Source organism: Manacus vitellinus, unplaced genomic scaffold, assembly GCF_001715985.3.
Source record: "Manacus vitellinus isolate BGI_N305 unplaced genomic scaffold, ASM171598v3 scaffold_20_pilon, whole genome shotgun sequence".
In the NCBI taxonomy this organism is placed as follows: domain Eukaryota; kingdom Metazoa; phylum Chordata; class Aves; order Passeriformes; family Pipridae; genus Manacus; species Manacus vitellinus.
In genome coordinates, this window is record NW_021939471.1 from 4,642,750 (window position 1) to 4,669,649 (window position 26,900).

The 26,900-nt window shown below is 41.5% G+C and overlaps 1 protein-coding gene across 1 annotated transcript; it reads left to right on the forward strand.

The window, feature by feature from the left end:
* Positions 1–280: 280 nt before the first annotated feature.
* Positions 281–24,299, forward strand: NAB1 (NGFI-A binding protein 1). The gene is made up of 8 exons (XM_029959574.1): positions 281–312; positions 4,021–4,854; positions 10,438–10,571; positions 11,553–11,604; positions 17,025–17,135; positions 19,468–19,609; positions 20,798–20,947; positions 22,061–24,299. Exons 2-8 carry the CDS (start codon positions 4,036–4,038, stop codon positions 22,150–22,152), a joined length of 1,500 nt encoding a protein of 499 aa, XP_029815434.1. The 5' UTR covers positions 281–312; positions 4,021–4,035; the 3' UTR covers positions 22,153–24,299.
* The last annotated feature ends 2,601 nt before the right edge of the window (positions 24,300–26,900 follow it).

The following is a 26,900-nucleotide window of genomic DNA, read 5'->3' on the forward strand; positions in this document are numbered from 1 at the left end:
CTGCCACCTCCGGGAAGTGTGCAGCTTTGAACTCGGAGCAGGCAGAACGGGGAGGAACGGGTGTTTTCCCGTGGTTAAAGATGTTGAGAGGGGCTGCTGCTGCCGCTGCCCTTGTCTTGATAGAGGGAGCAGGAATAGGTTGTGATTCCTGCACTAGTTGTTTACAAATATTTAAGAGTGCTCTGTGGTGCCTCTGTGGGTTTTGTTTTCCTTTTTCCCAGGAGTTATGTTTGTGGTCAGAGTTAAAGTGACATCCAGCGTTTGGAGAGGAGGGCATGGCATGTGGGGTGATAGGCTGTGGATGTGAATGAGGTAATGTGGAAAATCAGAATGCATGGTTATGGGTTGCAAGGGCTGAGTGAAAAATCTAACTAGTGATTTCCTGGTTCTTCCATGGCTATAACAGTATGCAGCCTTGCATATATTTTAAACAGCTTTGTCTGCTACAGGGAGCTTCCTGGCTTCTTTGTTTGTTCTGTATGTGAAAAATGTAAGAGGTGGCTACTCTTCCCCGTGTGTTCCCACACTTCTCACCGGTATGGACAATGAGCAAAGAAGGGGGAGAAGTAGCAGCTCAAGTGCCATGGCTGTATTTATGCATTCCTGCCTTTTGCCAGAAAAAGGGTTTGTAGTTGCCCATACCTTAGATCTCCTTGCTCACTCCTGAAGTGGCAGATCGTTCTTGTTGGCTTCTTAAGAGTTTGCCAGAGGGCATGACCACACTGTTACTCCTGAACCAGGTTGGTTTGGGATCTCAGATTAGAAAGCCTAAGACTTACCGAGTAGGCTGCAGAAGAGGGGGAGCACCCGTGGTGTCCCAGGGTCTTACCGAGGTGCTCTGCCCAGTGAGGAGGGATACACAAGTCTTCTGGCTGTGAGCTCGCCCCTCGTCTTCTCGTTGTGTAACCTCTTCTCGTGCTCACCCTTTACCCCGAAAGCACGGTCCCTGATGCACTAGGAAATGAGAACAGCAGTGGTGGAAAGCAGTACTTTAGGTCTCTTAGATGCAGCTTAAAGGTCACCCGAAAGATGTGGGGCGCTGAGACTTGAGTGGGTGTGCTAAGGCTTTGCGTAGGTGAGCAGAGCCAGCAGCAGCAGCAGTGCCGTGTGTCCTTCGGGTTAACGGTCTCCTCTGATTCAGGCAGTGCTGTGCTACTTCCTCAGCAACCCTTGCTTCGTTGCTTGTCCTCTTCCTAAGCCTCATCTTACTCCTCCAGGTCGACTAGCATACCTGCTTTTCTGGCTTTGTAGGCTGTGAGCTGACCGAACCAGGGCACTGGACCGGTAATGTCTGGAGAAGCAGGGAGGTAATGTCTGGAGGGAGCCTTCCCCTTGTAAAAGTTTAGAAATACTTGAGATGGTGTTGAGGTGAGTGCTGGAGGAGCTCTGTATAAGGCAAGTAGAAAAGAGGTCAAAAGGAGGAGTGTTTGAAAATGCCTTCTCTGCAGAAATCAGTAGCAGTCGTAAATGGAAAATTTGCTTGGCCCTCTCAGGAGTCACTGTACTGAATTTGAAAAGCAGAATGAGTCTTTAAAGTACAAAACAAAGGGATTTCAGTCTTGCTGTAAATGCAAATCTCAATGCAGTCTGAACCATGGACTCACTACTGACGCCTCCATAGTACATATTAATCCAGTTTTATCTGTCATGAGGAGATTTGTTGATTAGAAGCCTCTAGGTAAAGGCTGCTTGTGGACTGTTTCTGCTCTTCCAGCCTGTGGGCTGGAAAAATGAGTTTAGTTCCATGGCTTGCCTGGAGCTCCTGGGCTGTGTGTAATTTCACTGCCACCATCCTCCCAGGATTCAATTTAGCTCTCTGCACAAAGTCCATTTATGTAGATTTATGTATATTTAGTGCTAAGATGAATGGCTTTCCTAGGAAATGGGCCTTTGTTTGAAAGTTATATAAGTTAATTTGTGGTATTGATGGTGAAAACTCAGCATCATTTGAAATGAGAGGGTAGGAACAGCTTACTGAAATGCCACTAAACCATAAGCTGTTAGTTTTGTTTGTCTTGTCAAAGTTTTTGTGGAATGGGAGGATTTTTCTAAGAAATTCTGTGAAATAAGAACAATTTTTTAAAATATTGAATTATATGCCCTTGAAAGGGTTACTTTTAAGTGATTTTCCTCATTTTCCGTGTTTCTTCTTGTATCTTTGAATGTTGACAATATTTCTGAAGTTAACTGTTATTTTCAAAAGTTAAACTGTATTTCTAAAATATGTAGCTCTTAAATGTTTCCAGCTTCACCCTGAGTTCAAAAGTGTGTAGTTTATTAGGTCATAAGCTCACCAGCAACTCCTTGAGGTAGCTACTCACATCTGAACAACTATTGCTGTCCCTTCTGTTTTACAAATATCAGTGTACAAGGAATTATATGTTCAGCTGATGGTTTGGGATTTTTGTATTTTTTGTGTGTTTTGGTTTTTTTCCCCCGGGGCTCCTATCTCTCTTCCTGAAAAGACTGATTGTAGGTATCCTGTTGCTGCCATATACATTTTTGGAAAGTTTCTGTTGGCCTCCTAATTTTATTTTTTGTCTAGTAGAGTTTAATCACAGTTTTGTAGCAAAAACTTGATCTTTCAGATGCCTCCTGAATAGAAGGTGAGCTCTGTTTCTTACATCGGTATGTTTATTTTGAGTTGCTGAAGAAAAGGCTCGTATTGTAACAAAACAGAAAACAAGCAACAAACCAATACAGAAAAATACACACTGTAAAAATAATTTGTCTTAGTTATACTTTTGATTACCAGTCTCCCACTGCCCCATAGCATACGTATATTCTTGCATCACAGTCTTGGATGGAGGGGAGTTGCACATTATTAAAATAGCTTCCCCCCAGTGCGTGCAAATCGTTCTGTAGGTGTTGTTTTTTAGGTTACTACTGTGTTCTTTTTCAAGTGCAATGCAATAGTAGAGCCAGAGCAATGTTAGCAGACCTGCTCAGTGTTTTAGTTTTGCTACTTTCCCAACTAACTATAAATTACATGCTTTAGACCTTATTGATTGGTGGTTTAGCTTAATACAGTAATACTGGAAATTATCCGCTTGTGGTTGTGAAAGCCATCGTAGAGCGAAGAGGTGTGTGTGTGAGAGGTCTGAGAATTCTCTGAAGAGTTTATTATTTGTGGTATAACTGGATAACAGGGCTTATGAAGGTGAAACTTGTGCAAATGTTTTTTTCCTGCAGCTGTAAGGGTAGAATACTGCTGCGATTTGTCTGTTGGGAGCCCCTAAGTGCAATTGCTGTATTGCTGAGTGGTGTTTCATGTCATAAGTGTCAGTGACACACAGCCCTGTTAGCAAATGGAATGGGCAGGCAAATTCAAAGTAAGGGGTTTTTTAAAGTATATGTGTTGGAATCCATCAGTATTTTTGCTTTGTCTGCAGCTGTTGCTGCCATAATTAAAATCAGCATAGGCATTAGATCCTTTTTATGTCAAATGGGGAAAACTGTAGAAATACTTGGTTCTGAAATATCCTTTTACTGGCCCAGCTTCGTTAATCTTCTGGGGTTCTGTGAAGCACTTGTTCTTCTTTGCTTTCCTTTTACAGCCCTCCATACTACTACAGATGAAAATAATTTGAGAATTAAGAATTGAAACTGAGGAGCTTTTTTCTTCAAGGAACCAAGTATTCTGTAATTCTTCAGATTGTTTTTTGTGATCATTTTGATCTGATGATATAAAAGAGAGTTGAGTAGAAGCAGTGAGCAATATTGACTGACATTCTTGGGAGCAAACATGAAGTGGGAATGTTGAAAACAAGCTGGCTTCATGTTTGAATCATCTTTTTTGTAGGTGCATTGCAACTATCTGCTGATTTGTTTTTTCACTAATATTTCCATTAAGTTAACTAGTCAAAAAACTCCTTTTTCATTTCCATGTGTGTTGTTATGATGAGAGAAAGAAATCCTGTCCTCCGAGTTGTCAGCCTTACGGAAATATGGGCTGTGGGGGTAGTGCATCCAGATGATGGTGTTTGGTGCTCATCTCCTCTCTGTTTTTACTGTTTGCAGGTTCTGTCCTCCGTGATGGCGTCAGCTCTACCCAGAACCCTTGGGGAATTGCAGCTATATCGAATACTACAGAAAGCAAATCTCTTATTCTACTTCGATGCCTTCATTCAGCAGGGTGGTGATGATGTCCAGCAGCTCTGTGAAGCAGGTGAAGAGGAGTTTTTGGAGATAATGGCTCTTGTAGGCATGGCTAGCAAGCCGCTTCATGTCCGAAGGCTGCAGAAGGCTTTGAGGGACTGGGTCACAAACCCTGGTCTGTTTAACCAGCCTCTCACCTCCTTGCCCGTCAGCAGCATTCCAATATATAAGCTGCCAGAAGGGTCTCCTGCGTGGCTGGGGATATCCTGCAGCAGTTACGAAAGGAACAGCAGCACCAGAGAGCCTCACCTGAAGATTCCAAAATGTGCTGCCACGACGTGTGTGCAAAGTGTGGGTGCAAGCAAATCCGATGTGGTGGGGAGCTTATCGCTGCAGAGCGGCAGCGAACCGAGACTCTGGCAGGGACACCACACCACAGAGAGTGAACACAGTCTTTCCCCGGCTGACCTTGGCTCTCCAGCTTCACCAAAGGAAAACAGTGAGACCCTGGATGCCGCTGCTGCTCTGTCAGTTGCTGAGTGTGTAGAACGTATGGTTCCCTCCCTGCCCAAAAGCGACTCCAATGAAGTCAAGGAGTTACTGAAAACAAATAAGAAACTGGCAAAGATGATTGGTCACATCTTTGAGATGAGTGACGATGACCCTCACAAAGAGGAGGAGATCAGAAAGTACAGTGCAATATATGGCAGATTTGACTCAAAAAGAAAGGATGGCAAACATCTCACCCTCCACGAGGTAAAACACCTTGGGCGACACTGGGCTTCCTTCCCCTATTCCTGCACCTTCTATGAGATGCTGTTCACAGGGTGCACTTCTTGTGAGGGCACTTCTTGCTGGATGATGAGACTTGTATTTTGACTGCTGTAGGCAGGGCTGCCCTGGCACAGAAGCCTCGGGTGCAGTACAAGTACCCTCCTGTGGGTGTGTGTGTGCATGTGTGCACTGATTTCAGCGTGGTGTCATCAGACTGCTCGGCCGCCGCTGCAGCCTGTCAGGCAGAGGGTTTAAACAGTTTGGCACTGAAATAGCAAACCAGTATTGCACTGAGCATGGCCCTTGGGGCTCTAAACATTTGGCACGTTTTCAAGGGGGTCCTGTATTTCCTTGCAGCTTTGAGAGTAGATTAGTTGGTTGGAAGATCAGTAACTAAAATGGCTTGTGTCTGGTGTGGTTACTACCCTCTGCTGTCTTTCCTCACCTCGAGACCCTGCTCTGTAGCTTGTGCCCTTGAGGCTAAAAGGATTCTGCCAATGAGGTTCCTAAACCCAGTGTGGTGGGGTTTTTTGGGTTTGAATTGGGATGAAACTCACCTATACAACCTGTGGGGTTTTTTGGGCACAGTGGTCGTAAGCCAGTCCAGTGAAGTTCCTCCTGTGTGAAGAGGAAGGGGAAGGACTGTCCCCAGTATTGATGGATGGCTGTAATTTGAAAGTTTGTCCTGAGCAGCATCTCTTCCCTCTTGTCCTTGAAAGTCCACGCGGGCCTCCTTCGCTTCTCTTCTGGCATTCTTGAGGCTCGCACTGCATATGTTGTAACACAATAGGTGTGTCTGTGTGGGGAATAGTTTCCTAGTGCCAGAGTACAGTACAAGAGGAGAACAAACATTAACTCGAAGCAGTGCCAAAACACTGTTGATATGAATGCTACATCAGCATTTTTACAGTTAACACTGATTGCAAAATTTCAGTTGGATTTAAAATTTGGCATGTAAGGCTTAGCTCCCAAAAGGAAAGGCAATGTTTATGTTACAGGAGTGCCAAAAAAACTGTACTGGCTTTAGCCTTTTTTTGCTTCAAGAAGAAGTTTTGTAGGTGTGTGATCCATGGCATAAGACTGAGTTCTCTTTATGCTTCTGAGTAGAAGGGCAGAAGGAAACAAGGCGTATTTCTTTACATTTTTGTTTATGTATTTACATTTATAAGGCAACTGCACATCACCAGCAGTGACTTGACAAGGGCTTTTACTATAGACTGGGGAGACACTTCCACAGTAGTGAGCCACATTTCTACCACACAGTTCTAGTTGTGCAGCTTTCACTTAACGTGCTTTGTGGCTTTATGTTGAACACCTATAATTTGTGAATTCATCCAGTGTACAAAACCAGATCTCATCTTACTCCCCTGACCTTGTGGAAGTCTCGTAACAGAACAAGTTGTGTATGAGATGGAGGCAGGATTTGAAAGGATTGATTGTGTAGATGCCCTTTGCACGTTGCTGCAGATTCAGGATTTGGAGAAAGGGGGTTCTCCCCACCTGGGCACGGACGCAGTCGAGGTGTACAACGTGTGCAGCTGTGTGCTTTCACAGTCTTTCTCTGGGGTGGTGACTGCAGAAAATACTCTGAAATCTGGGCAGACTTCTTTGTAGGATAATTTCCTGGAATCCAGCGGTGTGCTGGGAGGTGGGCTCCAAGGGCAGCTTTTGTGTCAGGCATGTGGTAGGCTTGGGAATGGCTCTAAAAAGCTGGAGGAATGAATACTGGCTTGGTAGTTTGAAGGAGCAGGGTAGCAATGAACTGGAAGAAAGGGTGACTGCTCTGCCTTGTCCTTTTTTTGTTTTTTAGTATTGCACTACAGATCTTTACTACATCATTGTAAAACCATGTTTAAAAATGGAATGAGAGCATGGTTTGGCTTTAGGAAATATTTCTATCGCTATTATGATTAAGGGCACAAGATCAAAGGAGCCTGTGGTTGACTTATGCCTCACTTACGCATGTGGGGCCTCACTGAACTTGATGGGAACTGCACACATGCAAGCAAGAAGAATTTGCTCATAATTGGTTTACTGTTTGCTTAAAGAGGCCGGATTTCATGAAGTTTTGTCTTGAACAGTTTTCATTTCCATTTTAAAGCAGAAAAAAAGCGGAAAACATACAAATAGCAACAATGAGACTTTTTTTTTTTTTGTTTAAAATCTGCTAAACCAGAGTTTGCCTTTCATAAACTCAACTTCAGTGTGTTTTTGGGTTTGATGGCTTAAACAATTTGCTGCTCAGAAGGAAGGACCTTAAACAACCAGGGAGGTAAGTTTCTGCTTGTCCAGAGACTGTTTCTGCACGTGTTAATACATTCCAAGGCTGTCATTGTGCCTTGTAGTTCAAGGTTTTTCCTTGCAGCTGGCAAGGAACAGCTGAATAAACTTCACTATGAATTTAAAAAGCTTAAGTAGGGGTTAGCTTCTTAATGTAAAGATCAGAGTATCTCTGGCTCCTCAAGCACAGTGGAGTTGCATGCAAATTAAAATCAAACCTGATGGAATTATTAGTGGTAAATTAGTGAGAATATTTCACTTCAGTATGAACACTGGAGTGTCTCTGAGGGCTTGAGCAGCCACTAGAGGCCTGTGAGAGCTGCAGGCACTGAGCTGGTTTGGATGTGTGTGCTACTGGTAGGAGTATTTCCATAAAGCACTAATCTGACATAAAATCTGATGCAGAATCTTTCAGAGACATTCCAAAACTAATAAACATGCTGTTCTTAACCCATCCCATTGTCTATTACACAGCTTTTCAAACTCTGGAAGCACTTGATGTTGGACTGGAGAAGGGATGAGTACGAGGCATGCCCTTGAACTCAGCAACCCGAGCATGTTTGAGTCAGATTTGTAATTTCCCTGTTAATATTTCAGTACTTGTCTCAGTGCCTATAAAACAAAAAAAAAACCCTGTTCAGTAGTGTGAGAGACGGGAATTAGAAATACCAGTAATAAATTTTGTCTGGCCTGGTCTCTTCCTTTTCTTTTGCTGACTCACCAAAACAGTAGGGCTTGATGTTTAATTAAGTGTTTTTAGTGGGGGAATATGTGAACCCCGTCAGATGGGAATATACCCATCCCTCTCCGTACAGTCTGTATGGCTGTGTGCTGCTCCATATCCTTAAGGCTTCCACCAAACAGAATCTTATTTTTAGGCATGCAAAGCTTTCTATCTGCGGTATTATGCCTCCTGAAAAGGCAGGAAGCCATGATGCACTTCAATTCAGTAAGTCTGGATGTGACCTCAAAGAGGAAACCAGGAAAAACAAACAAATAAACATTTGGCTTTTCTCGCATATTAGGATAAACAGCATTTGCCTACAACTACCCAAAGCATTTTCAGTCATTTCAGCTCTTTGCAACCTTTCAGCACTTTGAGGGATAAAAAAAATATCTCAAATTATTTTGTAAGCATTAGCCATATTATTCATCCTTGGCAAAGTAATAGCTATCACTGTTACAGAAATTATTGCCTGCTTTGGATGGTAATTCTTTTCATCAGTGTTGTATTAATCTTTTATTGTATCTTTTTTCCCCTCTGTGTTTTTGTCTGAAAAGATAGATATTGTAGAATAACTGTTCCTGTCTAGGGAGTAATGGTTTGTTGTTTTAGTACCTTGTATTGTAGGAGCATAGTAACCTGTTTCACAGATTAAACCTAAAGTTCATGCCCTTGTCCATCTGATCTCTGTAAGATTATTTTTTTTGTCTCTACAGAGACTAAAGGATCAGGCAACATATTTAATTTTCCTGTTAAAGACATAATTGCGCTCTGATTAACATTCAGGTACCATAGGAAATGCTCTACTCAGATCACAGGATTTTAGGCTAAACACAGGAAAAAAGTTGTTATAAAATATTAGGAGCAGCAGTTCTGTGTGAGGTTTTACTAGAAATACTGCAAGGGCACAGGCCGCTGAGAGAAGCTCAGCTCTTCTGACAGGTTTTTGTTTTTTTAACCTTCCTGGAGAACAGGTGTCACTTTGGGCAAAATATATTTTTTAATTTGGATGCCATCAAGCCCCACAGCGAAGGACAGTGTGGTTGTATGTTGTTCATGTCTTATGACAGCTTCCATCCTTCAGGGCTGGAGTGTGCAGTGTTTTGGGTGAGTTGCTGGCCTCTGTGATTTAATTCACAAATAACATTCTGCAGTGTGGTAGACAGCAGGATGGAAGAGCGAGTTTCTTAGCCTTCTCCCAAGAGACACCCTTTAACTGCAGCTCTGCTGGTCTGTCCTTGGCTGCACCTTTGTCTGCCTCCATGAAAAGTGCTTCTTGTAGGAGCAGTGTTTTCAGTGTCTGAGGTCACATGTGTGGTCCTGCCCGTCCTCGGCCACGTCCCTGTGCCCTGAGCTGTGGCTGTTCCCTGCACTGCCAGATCAAGGGCTGGGCATGGCACATCTCTGTCAATCGTGAATGTGCTGACTGTGCCCTGGAAACTGAGAGGCTTTGTAGTATTCACTAGCCTGAGACAGATGCAGAACACACTGTTGACAGTGGCACCAAAGCAGCTGTACTCCTTTACCCAGAAGCCAAGCCTATTTAGAGCACCTTAATTTCTAGAAATAGAAAAGAGGAGAAGGGTTGTGGGCACTTTGGTAAAAACACCTGTAGTATTCTGTTGGCCTCTTGCTGTTATGCCTCATTACATATGCTGGCTGTTCTTCAGCTGAGAAAAAAGTGAAATGTCTCTTCAGCCCCTGCTTCTTAGGGAAGGAGCGTGGATTCACCTCTCCAGCTTCTCAATTTGTGTCTCTCGTTGCATTAAGAATTTTGCTGTGTCCATACTGCTGACCACAGGCTCTTCAGAGAGCAGTATTGTAAAGCTGATATAATCCATGACAGTATCACCACTTCCTGTAGGCTTCTGAAGAGCACTGAGCCTTAACTTAAGGAGGTTTTTTTTCCCCCTCTTTGTGAATCTACTGCCAGCAGCACAGGCACTAGAAATGTGTCCTGGCAGGCTCAGGAAAACATCCTTGAAACAAGTTACATTTGATTCATGTCTGAAGATAGTCTTCACAAACACGAGGGTGAGAAACATAGCTAAAAAAAGTTTAATCGTTTCTTAAACCATCACCTTCTACGGAATTTATTCTGTATTCACCAGGGAAAGCCATCTGTACCCACACTGTCAGGGTTTTTTCTCTCTTTTTTTTTTTTTTCCCCAAGTCCTGGGCATATTGCGTTTATAAAAATAGTATTCCCTGTAAACCAGGCTTTGGAAGCCAAACACTGTGAACGTTCAGTGCTACTGTTTTATACTGAGATTTAATTAATGCTGGGATGAGGCACAAGCGGCGCACACCGAGACAGCCTTACAATAATGTTTTACTTTCTGCACCAACTACGTTCATATCCTTTTGTCTTCCCAGAGGCTTACCTGCTTTAGTGAGGGGTATAAATGCACTGAAGAAACCCTCCAGGGTTTAGTGTACAGTTACAGGTAATTTAATTGCAATCGAAATTTTTTTAATATTTCAGGAGAGGTACTTTTACAGGCACAACAGGTGAAAAGTATTCAGAATCCTGAACCCCTGTGTTTGTGTTTAATTTCCAGCTCACAGTTAATGAAGCAGCCGCTCAGCTGTGTGTGAAAGATAACGCGTTGTTGACCAGGAGAGATGAACTCTTCGCACTAGCTCGGCAAATCTCTCGAGAAGTTACCTACAAGTATACTTACAGGACCACCAAGTAAGGCTTTAATTAACTCAAAGCTTTCAGAGAGCTAATCAGCCTGATAGCATTTCTTCTTGAAGCGCTAGAGACACTTTATTCTTGCTCTTCTGAGCAAAGTGCTCTTCTGAGGAGGGTAGGAAAATGCTATTTAAGTCGTGAAGCTTTTAAACTAATAAGATTTAGCTGTCTTGAATTACCTTTTTTATTTGCTCTTTAGTTTTCCGGATATTTTGATGATGGTGCATGTTGAGAGGCATCTGAGAGATTGGTATTTCAAGCACATGAGGCATTTGTGTATTTTAAGGTTAATGTAAATAGGCAGAATAGCCAAAGATGTTCAGTGTATCAATTGCCTTTTTTCCATATACAGGTTTGGCTTGTTAGCCAAAAAGATAAGGTCATAGAGAGTGGATTACAAATTTGCTTTAAAGGAGGTGAAACCAAGTCCTAATTTCAGTTACTGTTCTGTTAAATGAACTGCTGTTATGAAACAGTGACAAAGGCTTAACACCTTTTAAATACAATTAAAACCCTAGAATTAGTAAGTATGGTTGAAAATCTTGACGCTTTCTTTGTTTTTTAAATGTTAACTCCCTTGCCTGCAATGCAATATCCTTTCAAAATACATTCTCCTACACTTCTGAGAAGTTTTCCTTTGCTCCCCTTTCTTCCATAGTGATTAATGTAAATATACATCCATTCTGGGTAAGCAGTGCCAGAGGCATTTCTGTAATTCAGTGTGCTCAGGTAGCTTTCCTTTCTGTTTGGAAGAGGAATCCGTGAATCTCTTGACACTTCTGAAAACAACAAAAGGTGCTTGTATTCCTCTGTACTTGAGTGACATTCACTGCCATGTCCAAGAGAACTGGGGGCTTTCTTTGTGCATGTCACTTGTTTGTCCCTGATCTACTTTATTCCTTGAATCTGTTTCTCATTATTATTGGTAGTCGGGGTTAATGTGCTGTTCACTGACAGTGTATGTGTCTTCTCTTCTAGATCTAAGTGTGGAGAAAGGGATGAGCTGTCACCAAAGAGAATCAAGATGGAGGTACAGTATTGTGACTCCTGTATTTTGACCTATGCATGCTAAAATTCACTTTTGTTTTGAAGGGATCTGTCTTAAGGAAATTTGTCAGAAAAACATTTGATAGACAGGTGATGGATGTGAGAGAGAGAGGGGGAGAACATCACCACTGTCTCTGAAAATATAAATGCTTGATGGAGAAACCTGTAGGAGCAGGGAAAAAGAGTAGGATTTGTTTAATGGTAAAGTTACTCTCAGTGTTTTGCACTCTGAGTGAGTAGGAGGGGAGGAATGGGACTGACTGACTTCCTGTGGTGGAATAAGCTCGAGCACTGTAGGAAATGTCTTCCCATAAGGCCTCCTGCTTTTAAGTCAGTGTGAGGTGAGGTTTGCCTAATTCACTTGAGTCAGCTCTTGATCATGTCCAAAATCCACAGTTCTGGATTGATGGTATAATATTAACCATCTCTCTCTAGATTGTGACACTGATCATACTGAAAAGTCAAGAACTAAAACTAACTAAAAGCTCTGTGTGTCAACACAAATGGTTGTGCCTGTAGATATTAATTTACAGTTTTTGGATTGAGTTTTGTGTAAAACGTGCATGTATACACGGCTGATATATATACCTGCACAAGCTGTTGTTAGAGAGATTCTGAGAATTCCTTGTTAGTAGTGCAGGAGCAGCATATATGTAGCTTACCTTTTTCTTCAGTTACCACTGTTGGAAAGCAAATTTGAGACCTTTTAAAAAGATACTTTTAATTTAAAAAAAAAAAAAAGTATGCATATATATATATACCTCGTAAGAGTAGCAGATCTTCCTTTTTAATTTATATTTTAAACAAATTACTGTTTCACTGTTATGTGGGTATCTAATTTATCCTTAGCATTGTGGGTGTTTTTTATTGTACTGTCTGCTCCAAAAGGTGTAGGTTAAATGTGTATTATAATGTAAGCTAGACCTGAGCTAGATTTGCATGTGACACAGATGAGGGATGTATTCTTGAAGCGTAGAGGAAAATTGCAACATATTCTGAAGGGTGTTTCTCATGTAACTCACTCTGTGATAAGTGATGTACCGAATGTAGTAAGGCTTTAATCTTTTTTAGTACTGTGATGCTTTTACCTGTGCAAAGGCTTTTCCTGAGAGGCAAACCCTGGTGACAGCAGTTAGTTTTGAAAAGGCAGTTATGATTAATAAATAAGTCCATCAGTCTGTATACAGTCGTAGTTTGAGTTTATATAATGCAAAATATACATGTGCATTGAGGATTTACTGGTAGCTTTGATAAGTCAGTAATGTCACTGACATGTTGTTAGGATTTGCTTTGACATGTGCTGGTTCTTCGATCCACAAAAGAGAGCAGGGAAAAGCTGCATTAAATGATTTTATCCAGCCTCACCACTGTCTGCCTTGACCAGCATGTTGCAGGATGGTTGCTTGAGGTTCCTCTCTTTTGTTCAGTCTAGCTCTAATTTATATGAGCTGGTGGGGAACTGCTACTCCTCTGCTTGAAGTAGTATTTCAATGACTTAGATTTCAGCATTAGGAAGTTTTTCCTTCATTCAGTAATAATTGATGATGAGCAAGTGTCTAAAATGACACACTGCAAGGGAGGTGCTGTTTTCTGCAGGATCTTCATTGAAAGAAGGTGTAAAATTTAAATAGTGAAAAATAGAGGCAGAAACTCTGGAAGGTCTGCTTTTTAGTTCAGTAATTCTGAGAATTACTTTTTATCTTTTTATCTAAAATTACCAGCTGTATTTTAAAATGCTTGTGGGAATTTAATGTCCTAATTGTATAAATCACTATTTCAGAAATAGGACACTTTTCCAAAATAAAAAATTGAAAATTAAATTCAATATTTTTGCATTTGATAGCACAGCGTTATTATTTTTTAAGTGACCAGTGTTGTTGTCAGTATAAATGTCTGTTTTCCTCACGAGTTTGAGAGTCTTCAAAGGAGTAAACAATTACTTTAGTGCATTATGATTCTGAGGTCTGCTGTAAATCATAGATTTTTCCTCAATGAAATGTAAGAAAGATGCAGTATTACATAGTAGATCACTGTTACATATGGTGTTTTGGGTTCTTGGGGCACACATTTTGGAAAAAAAAAGGTCATTTTTGGTAGTATGTTTGGGGATTTTGGGGAGGTTTTTTGGGTGTGGTTTTTTTGGTTTGGTTTGTTTTGGAAAGGTGAAGGTAAAAAGGAAAATGGCAGCAAATGCTGCAAATTTTTCCTTTTGTTCTGGATAAGAATTCCTTACACTGTTTTTGAAGCTGTAATGCTTCACTGTGGCTCTGTCATAGTAATACACAGAGGATCTCAACGTGGGGGATTTTTTTTTGCTGTAACTAGGTCTTTTTTTTTTTTTTTTTTTTTTTTTTTTTATAATGCTCATTTTGCTTTCTGTTTTAAGGCTGAACTCTGTATTTTGATTCACCATTCCCTTACCCATTAGTCATTAATGTCTCTGTAAAGCATGGTCTAAAATACTAGGGCTTCAATTTGGAAAGACTTCACAGCCTCTTTGCATAGTGTAAAAGATTACTTAAAAAAAAAAAAAGATGAGTTAATTTCCTGAAATATAATAACACTTTAAAAAGCCTCCAGAGAGACTCTGAAGGTCATCCTTGAGCAGAGCTGTGTGTGCAAGCTGCAACATTGTCAGGCTACAGCCACATTGTAAATTTATCCTTTTCATGAATATGAAACTCTCACAAGCATTACAAAGAAACAATATGCCATGAATTACATCAAATTACCTGTAAAAGCCTTTCTCTTCCCCTGCCTGCTCTCCCCCTCTTATTCGTAGAGTGGGTGGGTGAGCTGTGGGAGTGAAGTGTAAAGAGGAGAAGGGAAAAAATTCCAGGCAAATGACAGACTAAAGGTGTGGAGGGAGTGAAAAAGGCAATGGACTGAATTGGGATTTGGAAGCAGATTATAAAAAAGGGGTTGTAGTTCCTAAACGTGCTCTGGACAAAGAGTAGGACAGGCGAACAGGGATGGAAAGGATGTATCCTCCTGCAGAGCAAGGATCTCTCCTGCTTAGGTGTAGCGAGGTAGGGGCATCCCTTACCTTGTCATCTTCCGTGACTCAGTGCTGGCACTGCTCAAAGCAATGAGCTGTTGTGGCACCAGCTAGAAAACAAAACAAGTCACAGGTGTATCACACAGAATTCATGGAGAAGGGAAGCTGCTCATTGCCATTGGGGTCGACCAGGTTCCCCCTCAGAGTCAATGGGAACAGCCATGAGAACAAAAAGAGAGTTTTTAAAATGTTCTTGCTGTCTGTAGTATAAAGAAATTGTTTTGTGTGTCAGTGTCTTCATTCAGCTGAAAGAGAAGGGTGGTAAGAGCTTTCAAAAGCTAATTTCCCAAAGCTCAGTGGGAGTCAGGGGGCACAGGCAGGAAGACCTGAGCGGAGGCTGCAAAGAAGTGTCTTCCCTGGGTGCCAGTACAGGTGGAGGATGAGGAGGGAACAGGCCCACCTCTGCTGTTGCTGAGAAGGTTGAAAAGAAAACCAAAGTGTGGGATTTGTGTTTTTCACAGAAACAGCAAAAGGAGTAGAAGCTACTGTTTTCATAGGAGAAATGTCATTAGAGGGAGCGAAAAAGCACATGTGGGACTGGGAACATCTGCTGCATGAAACCGCTTGAAAAACAACTGAGCAGCAGCATGGCAAAACAAAAATGCTGCACTGCATGCAACAGGACCTCCAGGCAACCATGGGGCAGAGCAGGTACTCGCCTGGCACAGCGTGCTCCTTGTCAGCCCTCACTGACGGGGGGAACAGCCTGTGGTGGGGAAGGGCTCTGGGAAGGTGATCCAGAACCACGTCATCATCCGAGAATTACCTGTCTGACTGATGGGTGACAGACACAGAGACAGGCAGCCAGACCCACTTTTGGGAAACAGCCTTCAGTTTTGTATAGGCAGGCGTTCACAAATACGTTATAAAAAAACCTGTTACCTGTTACGTTGCAAAAATAGGATCCTGAGTGATAGGTTTTTTTGTGCGTTCAGCTCCTCATCTTCCTACACATGATCATTCTCGTCTCCCAAACAAATTCAGGTCTGACTGTGAAAGTGGTCAGTGCTCATGGAAAAGTGCTGCAAAGCCTTTGTTTCTAGTGGATGAGGCTTTGTGGCAATTTACCTGGCTATGAAATTTTTGCATAGCTCTCATGTTTATTTGTTCCATGAGGGATTATGTTGGGTGGATAAAAGCAGTATACAGTGTTCAGACTGATTTTAGGTTTTTTTCCTGAGCATGAAGAATAGGTCTATTGGCATTATGTTGCCCTGAGGCTCTGGCAACCTGCTGTGGGTCAGAGCACAGCTCTGCAGGTCAGTGGGCTGCCTGCCAATGGCAGGAACCTTGTAGTCCTTCCCCTGTGGTTTTTCTGAAAGATCACTTTAATTGTTCTTGAGCTGTAACCCTTTTGTCCAGCTGTTGTCAAAAATATAATTATTGACATATATCTGTCTTTAAAATCCACAAGGAAAATATACCTAATGTGGCATACTTTTGATACCCAGTTCTGCAGATCCTCAGTGGCAGATGTCAGTGTTCTCAGATTTGGGTCTGTCTTAAGATCTCTGGCTTCCTCTCACATTTTGACAGTGTCATCTATGCTGTGCTTTTGTAAACATTTCTGGATGTTCCTCTAGTGTACGTGAGCTTTCCTTTTATAATACTGAGCTGGATAAATTCCTCATCTTGAACCTTTGCTTCGATGATTAATTTATTTTAATGGATTCTGGCAGGCTTTCACAGGAACTTTATTTGCTTTATTGGTACATATGCAAGCTGCAGAAGAGATTTGCATGTCATAAGAATTTCAGGCTGGAAGAATTATTGAATCATGGTTTCCCATAGTATATAAATTCTCTACCGTACTTTTAAAATAGTGATATTTCATTTTGTGGTACTAGTGAAGGTTCTGTGTGAAATATGTTGAATTTCAGGAGGCTTTTCTCAGTTTCACAAGGTTAGTATAAATTCTTGACTACATATAAACTTGATTTCTTATGAGTGACAGAAACCACAGGCCTAAATTTGCCTGGCAAGGCTGAATGCAAACTAGTTTAATGTCAGTAACAACGGTAGTCTGGATTCACAAAAAAATGAGAGATGAGATCTTCTGTCTGTGCCATTTTAGATACATATAGCAGTTGTTGTAGAGGGGCTGTGTGTGTTTAGTGCACAAACTTAAATGGAGTGGAGAGCACGAACATATAAATTGCAGTCCAGAATTTCATAGAAGTTCAGGAATGTGGTTTTTGATTTTTTGGTTCAGGTTGTTTTTTATTTTGGGGTTTTTTTTTGTTTTGTTTTGGGTTTGTTTTTTTTTTTTCTTTTGAGGTATGGAGAGTGTGAAGAAAAATTAATAATGTACCCCTCTTGGTTTGGTTTCTTCTTATGCTCAATAGGATGGTTATCCTGATTTCCAGGACACAGTCCAGACACTCTATCAGCAAGACAAAATGCCACTTGCTTTGGCTAAAGGAAAGAGTGAAGACCCAACAGCTCTTAATTCCCAGGTAAACCAACTACACTACACTGTGAATAATACAGGCCACGTCTCTGCACATTGGTTTTGATGTGTTGTTTTGATGACTAAATTAATTACCATCAGCTTTCAAAGGCTACCGAGCTCAGCTGGAATTGCATCACTCTTAATTGGGGTTTTACCTTCTGAAACTGTTCTGACACAGTACTGTGGCTTTGCCCTTGTTAGTTCCAAGGAGGTAGGATCTAGCATAGTAGGCTTGACAATCTGTGGTTGCCTGTTGGGAGCAAGTAGGGTAGTATTGGTACAGTCTGTGCTGTGTTACTTGCGTTATTCGCTATAAATGGAAAGCTCAAGTTACTGAGTCTAGAGGAATAGAGTAGGCGATCTTGGAGTCCTCAGTTCTGACACGTCTTGTAAGAAGAAAGGCCAATATATTTAGGAAATTAGCGAACCTCTGGATCTGAGAGGAAAAATTGGCCTTCTAGACAACACCTCCTCTGCTGGAAGTGCAGTATTCTTGAGCAGACAGAAAGCTTTGTATAAATGAAGACTGGTTTCCGATTCTTTCTTTGTCTTTTCTGTAGAGTATCCCAGCCTCGAGGCAAAATATGCGTCTCCCACTGCCAGTTGTTGGCAAGAATGGATTTCATGCTAAGTTGCAACAAATTTATTTTGTATAACTGATTTGGCCAAATGTAATCACCGAATTTGCACATAAGATTACATTGAGGAGTTCCCCCTGTTTTCTGAGACTGGATGTGTTACCTTCTCATTTACCACCTTCTATTGCAAAGCAGTGCTTGGTCATACAAATCTGTTCATTGTGATACGTCAAAAAGCAATTATGCTACGTGTTCTGATGTCACAGAATAATTAAATGAACTTGATTTTTGCAAGCTTATTTTCATTTAGTGTATGCTTTAAAGTTTGGTCATTGCCAAATAACAATGGACTAGAGATTTAATTCAAGCTTAAATGTATCTACAACTCTACAGATTTTTCTGTAGTGATCAGAAGCATCATGGCAGTTTAAAATTCTGGATTTATCCCAATTAAACAACGAAGATGGCATGAATCAGAAATACTCTTTTTTAAAATTACAGTTGAAAAGTTGGTAACAAAAGTGACAGAATAGCAAAGTGAAAGCACACTTGAAAGTGAATTATTTGAAAATAGTTTTTTACCTACCTCCTAAGACCAAGCTTGAGCTATCAGTGGTCTTCTGCAAAACCTGATGAGCTCTGAGCCAGAGTAAGTAAATACTGGTCATGTTATTACCCTGCTGTCAGGGTCATCACTGTGCTGAAAAAGCACAGGGTTTGCTGGTTTGTTATGCTGTCATTGTATGTGTAAATTACCTATCTATGCTGAATAAGTGGACTTTTGTGGGAAGTCAGGGCTTTCATCATCTCCCAAGAAAAGTGAAGTGGTCTGCAATGAATAAGACTCTGTACTAAATGAACCAATTATGGCATTACCTTAAAGACAAATTATTTTTTCCTATCAACTGTAAATGTTAAGTTTGTACATTTTCCAGTCTTATGTTCATTGTGGCTCTTCTAAATCAACTTTCTTGACTTGTGATTTTCTTTTTATTTTTGCAAGATGCTTATTTACATTCTCTCAAGAACAAGATCATAGTGAAAGTTAGAATTCTCTTGGCATTAAAGTCAATGACAAACATTCAGACGCCATTTCCTCCCACGTTGCACTGGATTGTTTAGTTCCACTCTCTAGAGGTGTATAGGTCTTGTTCTTCTTCTAGACAGACATTTCACACCTTTATCCCCCACAAACATACTGTCATCCTACACTTTCAGAATGGCAGATTTTTAAGCTTGTGTAGTGCTGTTTCCTAAAATAAAGATTCCAAGATGTCTGGTGAAATCTTGGCATAAGTTTTTAGCAGATGTTACCATTGCTCTTGGAATACTTTCTGGAGTACTTTGAGAAGACACGTATTTGAACAGAGCTAACTGGATAATTAAGACGTTCTTATTTGCTTTTCTTGAGATTCTCTTCACGTAACCTGGAGTCCTAAAGTGCAGAAAGTGATTTTTGTGTGTTTTTGAAGAACAGAATTTAATGTAGCGTTTCTGTGTGGATGAACTACAACAGCTTGCATTTTAAGTATTCTTGAGTGACTCAGATGTACACTATGAAAATCTCTATGGGTGCAAAAATATTTTGTTTGCTTCATAGTTTTGGAGAAACCGTAAAACACACATCTGTACATATGAGTCAACAAAAACCTCTATCTAGGCTGTTAGTTTTATCATCTGATATTGTTTTTCCCCCTGTGTTTTGACTTGCTTATATGTATGTATATATAGAGGAATTTTTTTCTGTTTTATTTGCAGTCGGAAAAGGTGATGGCAAAACAGATGGAGTTTCTTTGCAACCAGGCAGCATTGGAGAGACGCCTTTCCACAGGGTGTTACAGACAGAACTCGGAAGAGCACAGCCCCAATGGCATGTCATTAGATAATGCTGATGGACAAGGTATGGTAGCTCCCAGGCACGGCGTTGCTGCCAGCAAATACCTTTGGTGTTATGCAACCCGTGTCAGAGGTGTCGTTTATCTGGTACAGAACCCTGAGCACTGAATGGACAAGACAAGATCTCTGCCCTGAAGTGCTTACGGTCTCAATAATGCAATCAGGTGTATACTCAGGTTCTGCTCTGTTACTCTAATGTATCTGGGCAAACTGCTTTCCCTCTGGATGATGTGGGGAGGGAAGAAGGTGGGGTGCATCCCTATTACTGAGAGCAGGACTTGGCTCTGCCTTTATCCTCGGTTTTGAAAACAGAGCAGAATGTTGCATTTCATTTGTGTCCTGGTTTTATGGAAATTGAAAGTAAAGAAGATAATGTAGTTGGTACTCCTTTTTTTACCTGTTTGTGCAGTCTAGGAACAAAACCTGAGGAGCTGGCTGTGTAAATTACTTAGAGCTAAGCAGATTCTAATGATGATCTTAGTAGCTTGTTATTCTTCAAAAAGCTTTCAGTTCTGTGGTTCTCTTTGATTTACCAACTGGCTATTCCTTAGCTTGAATTAATTTTAGGAGTGTTTGTTTTGTTGGAGCACTTTCTGTTTGGATTTCTTTTTGTACTGTTGTGAAATGAGACAAAATATTACAAACAGAAGAAATACAACCAGAAGTTCTCGTGTCTGTTTTTTAGAAGCTAGTTTGTTTAAGGGGAGGCGAAGAGGAGCAGTAGAGGGAGGAACTAAGGGAATCAATACAAGTAAGCAATAAAACATGTTTTCATTTGTATGTATTGGTCAAGCAATGAGGTACAAAAGTATACAGGAAGATGAAGGTGTGTGGATCCAGCTTTCCTTGGCAGAGCAAGCTTTTTTATACCCTTAATCCATTGTGCAGGGAAAGTGGGAATTTTTAGGATCTCAGAGGGATTCTGAAGTGGGAGCAGAAATTTTTAGTATCTCAAGGGGCTTTTTGAAAGAATAAAGAGATGTTACAAAAAAAAAAAAATTCTATGGCTGAGTGTCTTTTTCTAGCAGTGCCTGTGGAGTAGTCTGCAAAGCAGCATATTTACATAAGCCTTGTTTTGCTGTGAAACTTCCCTGAGCAGCTGGAATTTAGGATGCGCTTTTGCAGATGGAATTAGTATGTCTTTAGGTCTCTACCTGTTTTTTAATACTGCTTTTCTTTTAACAACCTGCAGGTGAAAGGCCGCTGAACCTCCGGATGTCCAATCTGCCAAGCAGACAGATGCAGCACATTTCACTTGATGGAGAGCAGCATGTTGGAAAACCCTTGTGCAGTGATTTGATCCGGCTTTATCCCGGTGGTGAGGCGAAGTCCCAGTCCTCAGGTTAGTGCTGTCCTGTGGAAATTACCCACTGTTTCTTACAAAGCCTGTGATAAATTTACTAATCTGTGATGTCTCTGAGTGGAGCAGCTAGCAAGGCAGCCTGGCATGTGCTGTGTGGAACCATGCAGTCAAGGCTTTGGTGAAAACTTCAAGAGGAGTGTTACTTGCTAATCTGGAATTGGATTGAATTTGATTTGGGAAAAGCTTTGGGGATGCAGTAACTAGGTTCAGATAAGCAAGTTCTGGCATGTGTCTGTCCTCAGTGCTGTTGACCCAAGCTACTGCTGTTAAATACTTAAACTGCATTACAGTCACAGCAACATGATTCTAATATGGCTTCATTCTGTATAAAGGAATGAGACTTTTTATAAAAACACCTCTTTATTCTGGTTTATAAGGAACTGCCACTGTTTCTCTACTGTGAACTGCATGTCATGCAGTAAGTCTTTTCTACCTTGGTTTCCTATTCAGTGGCCTCTGCTCACTGGCAATGTTGTAATTTACCTCTGGCATTGTGGGAGACACTCTAAGTTTGATAGAAGAGAGCAAGAAACCTTTGTGAAATCTCTCTGGGTGGTTTCAGTTTAATACTTGGTGGACTGAGATGAAGACAGGAATTCTGGAGACTCTTGTAATTTTAGGGCTAATGATAAAATATCACCTGAGTTTGAAAGGAGCTCATTTGAAAGAGAAGGTGCAAAAGTTGTTTTGAAGACTGAGCAGAACCTTGCATTTTCCTCTTTGGAATACTGGAATCTTAGGCTCACCTTTTTTGCAGATTGTCTCAATCCCACTGATAATACACTTAGTGGAGTCTCCAGCTGGGGAGTTTTACCAGTTCCCTCTCAAAATGCAAGTGCAGAGTGCATCTCCTTTAGCCCTGCTCCTGGAGAGGACTGAAGTAAATCTGTGGTGCTTCCTCAGCCATCACTGCAGTGTAACTGAGGTGGTTCTAACCCAGCTGGGTTAAAGCCCAGGATGAGGAGGCAGAATTTATTGCTTCAACTCTTAGTATCCATATGGTTCTTGGACCTTTTTCTTGATTTAAAAACAGAATATGTTTGTTTCCAAGCAGTGTTTTAACATCTTACTTTCTTTCTTTTCTCAATGCAGAAGGCCTTGGTATTTTAAAGGATTTTCCTCATTCGGCTTTTAACAACATAGAAAGGAAGGTCATAAAAACAGAACCTGAAGACACAAGATAGTCATTCTGCTCTGGAAAACAGTGTCATAGTAAAGAATGAAACTTCACAGGAGAAAAAAAAACAGCCTTAATAACCAGTGTTGCCTCATTCAAATAAGAGATTTCAATAGCCAAAGCCTAAGAACTGGTACAGTAATCTATGGAAACAGGAAAGCAAGAGACACTGCAAACTCAAACAGTAATACAGGTGGATAAACATTCCTGTAAAAGTGGTTTTATAACGTGGGAAGATTCACAAATTAATATTGTGGGTCTTCATTATTTAAGAATGTATTATGTATTTGTATAACTTATCAAAGTAAATCTAGATGTCGGGACGTGTATTGAGTCCAGTAGATGTGGCTACAGTTCATTTTACTTGAAATTTCAATGTCTACTTTCAGTGTACCTAGCGTAGATATGGTTGTTAAACATTTGAATTTAAAATCATTGGAAAATTAGGAATGCAAACCTCGTGACACAATTAACAGCAAGTTTTCAACAATATTTATAGAAAAAGGAAAATGCATAAAATATTTCATGGTTAAAAATGTTATGTGGATATAGCATTTGATAGACCTAGACCCTGATTCTGTATCATAGCAGACATACTTGACACTTAACTATCGCTACATCACTTTCAATGGTTTCAGCAGCCTTTGTGTAACACTTTTATAGCATAATACCTACCTACAAGTCAGGAGTATAGGAAATGCCAGTTAGAGTATGGAAGAGTCCATATGATTGGCTCCCATTTCCTTGGGAAAAACTGGGGTTTGATAAACCGTACAATTACTGAAACCTCATTTGGTAGGAAACTCAAGAGACCAAGTAGCATGGACAGGGCTGCAAAAATTGTGATTCAAACCATTATAACTTCTTGGACTTCTCTGTGAATCTTAAAAAAAAAAAAAAAAAGAAAAGCATCCTCAGTGTGGCAAAGATGACATACGATGCAGGATTTATGCATCAGTATAAAAGGTTGCACTTGATATCCAGAAACCATAAGATTTTTTGGGGGAGAGAGACAAGGAGCCATGTCTTTAGCATGTGACTCCTTATTAAGTGCTGTCCAGCCCACATGATTCTATGAATATACCGTATACTGCATACAGTATGCCAATACGTTTCTTTATATATGTGGTTAATTAACATCTGTATTCTTTATTTATTTGACAGTTTTTATTTTTTGTACATGTTCACTTTTGAAGATGTCATTTTATCTAAGGAGAAGTAAGTTGGCATATAACTCTGGAATTTACCATGGTGTGTTTGTGTGCATCCATTTCTCCACTGTGCTGCTCTGCAGTCAAGATGGTTGTATGCCTCAGTTTCCAAATCCAGGTTTTGCTTATGATGTGTTCTGGAGGTGAAAGGGATAGCTGAAGAAAGTTAGAATGCCAGTGGGTAAACTTCCCTGTTCAAGTATGCACTTCATGTCTGCAGTTTGCTCTGTGTCATAGGTCTGTATTAACAAATCAGTCACAGTCTCTGTTGTTCTGAAATGCTCAGCAAAATGTGAGCTGAAATGTCTACACTGCAGTCTCTTATCACTGTAAACATACCTAATTATTTTATCACTTGATTTGTGGAACAAAGCTTTATAGTAGAAACACCAGTAAAACAACTTTTTATACTATTAAAATGTTTGGTTTTTTTTAAAAAAAATGTTTCTTGAACTGTATGGTACTGTTTCACTTACTGAAGTATCTTAAAGCAATGGAGTTCACAGCTTTGCTGTTAGGAATAAGAGATTGAATGTGTAGTTATATTTCCTCTTTCCTGTTGTGTGAGCTAGTAGTACGGACGTTTCTTAAGTTTGTAACATTAACCAGTGCCCTGGTTAGTATCTGAGTAGCTTTCATGAGACGTGTATGGAACTTGTTAAAGGACAGCTTATGGTTTGAACTGTACAGCTTGAGCAATAGAAGGTACCAAGCGACAAACCTTTAGAGATGCAGGAAACATTCGGTTTTCTCCAACATCTAACACCATCAAATGTTATGCGTGGATCACAGAAGAAGCTCTTAAGCTTGCTGGTCTCTTCAATTAAAGCAAGAGGAAGGAAGAATAACTTGCTAAGCAGCACGCTGTTTCAGTCGAGTCCAGATTTTATTTTGTAAACACTAATGTATTAAATTTGCTATAAATTAAAGTATATAACAGTTATATTTTTGAGTTGTAAATACAGTACTTTGTGTCACGACCAGTTGGTTATCTCCAGAACAATATTTCAGTTTATAGTCCAACAGGCCATTTCAGTCTCAATAAGCTGGAAGCAACTTTTTTTACTGGTTTGCAGCTGTATGATTTGGATTTTTTTTAACCTGGGGGGGAGGTGGGAGGTACATTCCGAGATTGCACATACGTTTGGTAATAGCAAATATTCAAGCATTGGTCTTTCCATGACAAAGGTCTTGGTGGACTGCAACCTGGCTAGCCTCTGGAGTCGCAGGTAAAGGCTTGCCCTCGTCTGCTCGTGAAGGGTTGCTAGATCCAGGGTACTCTGGATCAAAGGCCAGCCCTGCAAATGATGCCTGTTTTATTCACATGTTTATATTGTTGCTTACAAAATAAAATTCACCGTGAGAACTCTTTAGTTTCCCCAGGGTTTTTCCTTCTTTTCTTTTCTTTTTTTTTTTTTTAATTGTATTTTCTAAAAGGAGATGTTAATTTTGGGGGGACAGGGGAGGAGGGAATACCTTGAACTGCAGCTCTCATTTGGAGGAAGCCTTTTCCTGCTCTTGTGGTTGAATCCTCATTTACCTTCTGTGCACAGCCTGCAGGGCTCAGTGGGCCCAGGCAAGAGGGAGGAACTAAAACCCTGGAAGGGTTTGGAGCACAGCACTTATACTGAGTGCCCTCCCCACCTTTCGTGTGTGCTCATATTTACACAAGATTGCAAACAGCCCAGATCTGCTAGGAGGGGATGCTAGGCATGTCAGTGGTCTTTGGGAATTGTCTAGCCTTAATTGCTGCTCTCCACAGTGTCCTGGTGATCCACCCTGTTTCAACTTGCTCTCTAAGCAGCAGCCCATATATCTGCTAAGAGACTGTTGGAGGGCAGAAACTGGATGAGAGATGGGGTATAAAAAGAGAAGAGAAACAGACCAGGGAGCAAAAACAGCAAAGAGAAGTGTGTGTGTACGGTGGGGAGCCCCTCTAAAAACCTTCAAAACATCAGGTTGCTGAGCTGATGCAGAAGTCTGGAGTGATTTGACACAGAGATGGGGGCAGAGTAAGAGTGATCTCCCTGCCTCCTCCCAGCCCAGAGGAGATTAAATGTGGGAAATCAGAACCAATGGCTCAATGTTTGCAGGCTTTTGCCTGTACTTCAGTGCAGTCTTGCCCTGTTCTGAGAGAGGAAAGAGGAGAGGGAAGGAGCCAAGCACTGTTGTGTTGAAGGTGCAAAGATGGGGCAGAACAGCCCCAAGATGTTGATCTATCAGACTGCACACAAGGATAATCAGAAAACCTTTAGACATTTTTTTAACTTGACGTGGGCTGAGCAGTGACTGGCCAAAGTTCAGTAAGAACACAGTGATGCTGGACAGGCACGGTGGTGCCAGAGCCCACTGGCTTGCCTCAGGCCCACTAGATACAGTGTCTCATCAAGTTGCTGTGGAGCTGAGTGCTGTGAGGTCCTTGGGTTGGAAGGTGCTGCTGGGTGGAACAACTTAGAGAAAGGTCCTTAATGTTTATGTGAAGTTGCAAGAAGTGCCTGTTTCTCATGCAGCCAGAAAAAGGTAATTTAATTTTTTATTGTTGGCTACCTCCCTAAAGCTCCTGTGTCTTTTTCTAAATAAGTAATTGATAAGAAGCTCAGCCAGGAAAGCCTTCATCCATGGCTGAACCTCTAGTCATGGTGATGCCTCTGCCCATGATGACAGCTGCAGAACTCATTTACTCCCCGTTCTCTTTTCAAAATCCAGAGAACTCATACACCACACCAGTATCAGACCTGGTGGAAGCATACTCCAGCGGCCCCTGGTTAAAGCATAAAGGGTTGTAACTGTGGCAAGTGGGGTTTGATAACACTTTCTTTGGCTTGGACCTGGACTCCTGAGGCAGGATACCCCACTCTGCTCCTTTCCTTGGGTGTAGAGCCATTTTCCAGCTAAACAAGCTGCAGCATCCCAGGCACCTTCATGCAGGCATCAGCCAAGCTGGGCTGTGTTTTTGGGGTGCCAGCTGGCACTGGCACTTTGGTGTGTGCCCCTCCCAAGCATGTCCCACCAGGGCTAGGAAGGCTTGTGCTGTTCCCAGCCTTGAGCTGGGGTGCAACTGGGTCACAATGTGGAGCTTGCTGGCTGTCTCCTTAAGCAGGAAAATGAGGAGAAATGCCATGAGGCTCTTTTGTGCTGTACAGAAGGGTTGAAAAGATGTTGTGCTGCAGTGATTCAGTGGGGAAAGGATAAATCCCTCACATACACCTACACACCACCACGAGAAAGAACTCCGTGGGCAGAGAAGGAGCAGAACATGAAATATGAATTTCCTCGAGCTGCTCAGGAGGAATGGCTTTCCAGAGCCCTTCCCCCGGCGGCTCTCCTCTCCCACTGCCCTGCTGTGCTGCGATGAAGGCCGGCCCCTTCCAGGGAAGGCCCCCAGGTGGGGCTGCTTGCCCTGCCCTATCACCTGCACCTGCAGCCCCGGGGAAGGGCGAGTCCCCTCCACACGTGGTTTTGGGCTGTGGTTCTCACCCAAGGGGAGGGGTCGAGGCTGGCTGCCCACCACTGGGAGAGTTGGCTGTGCCAGCAGGCAGCAGTT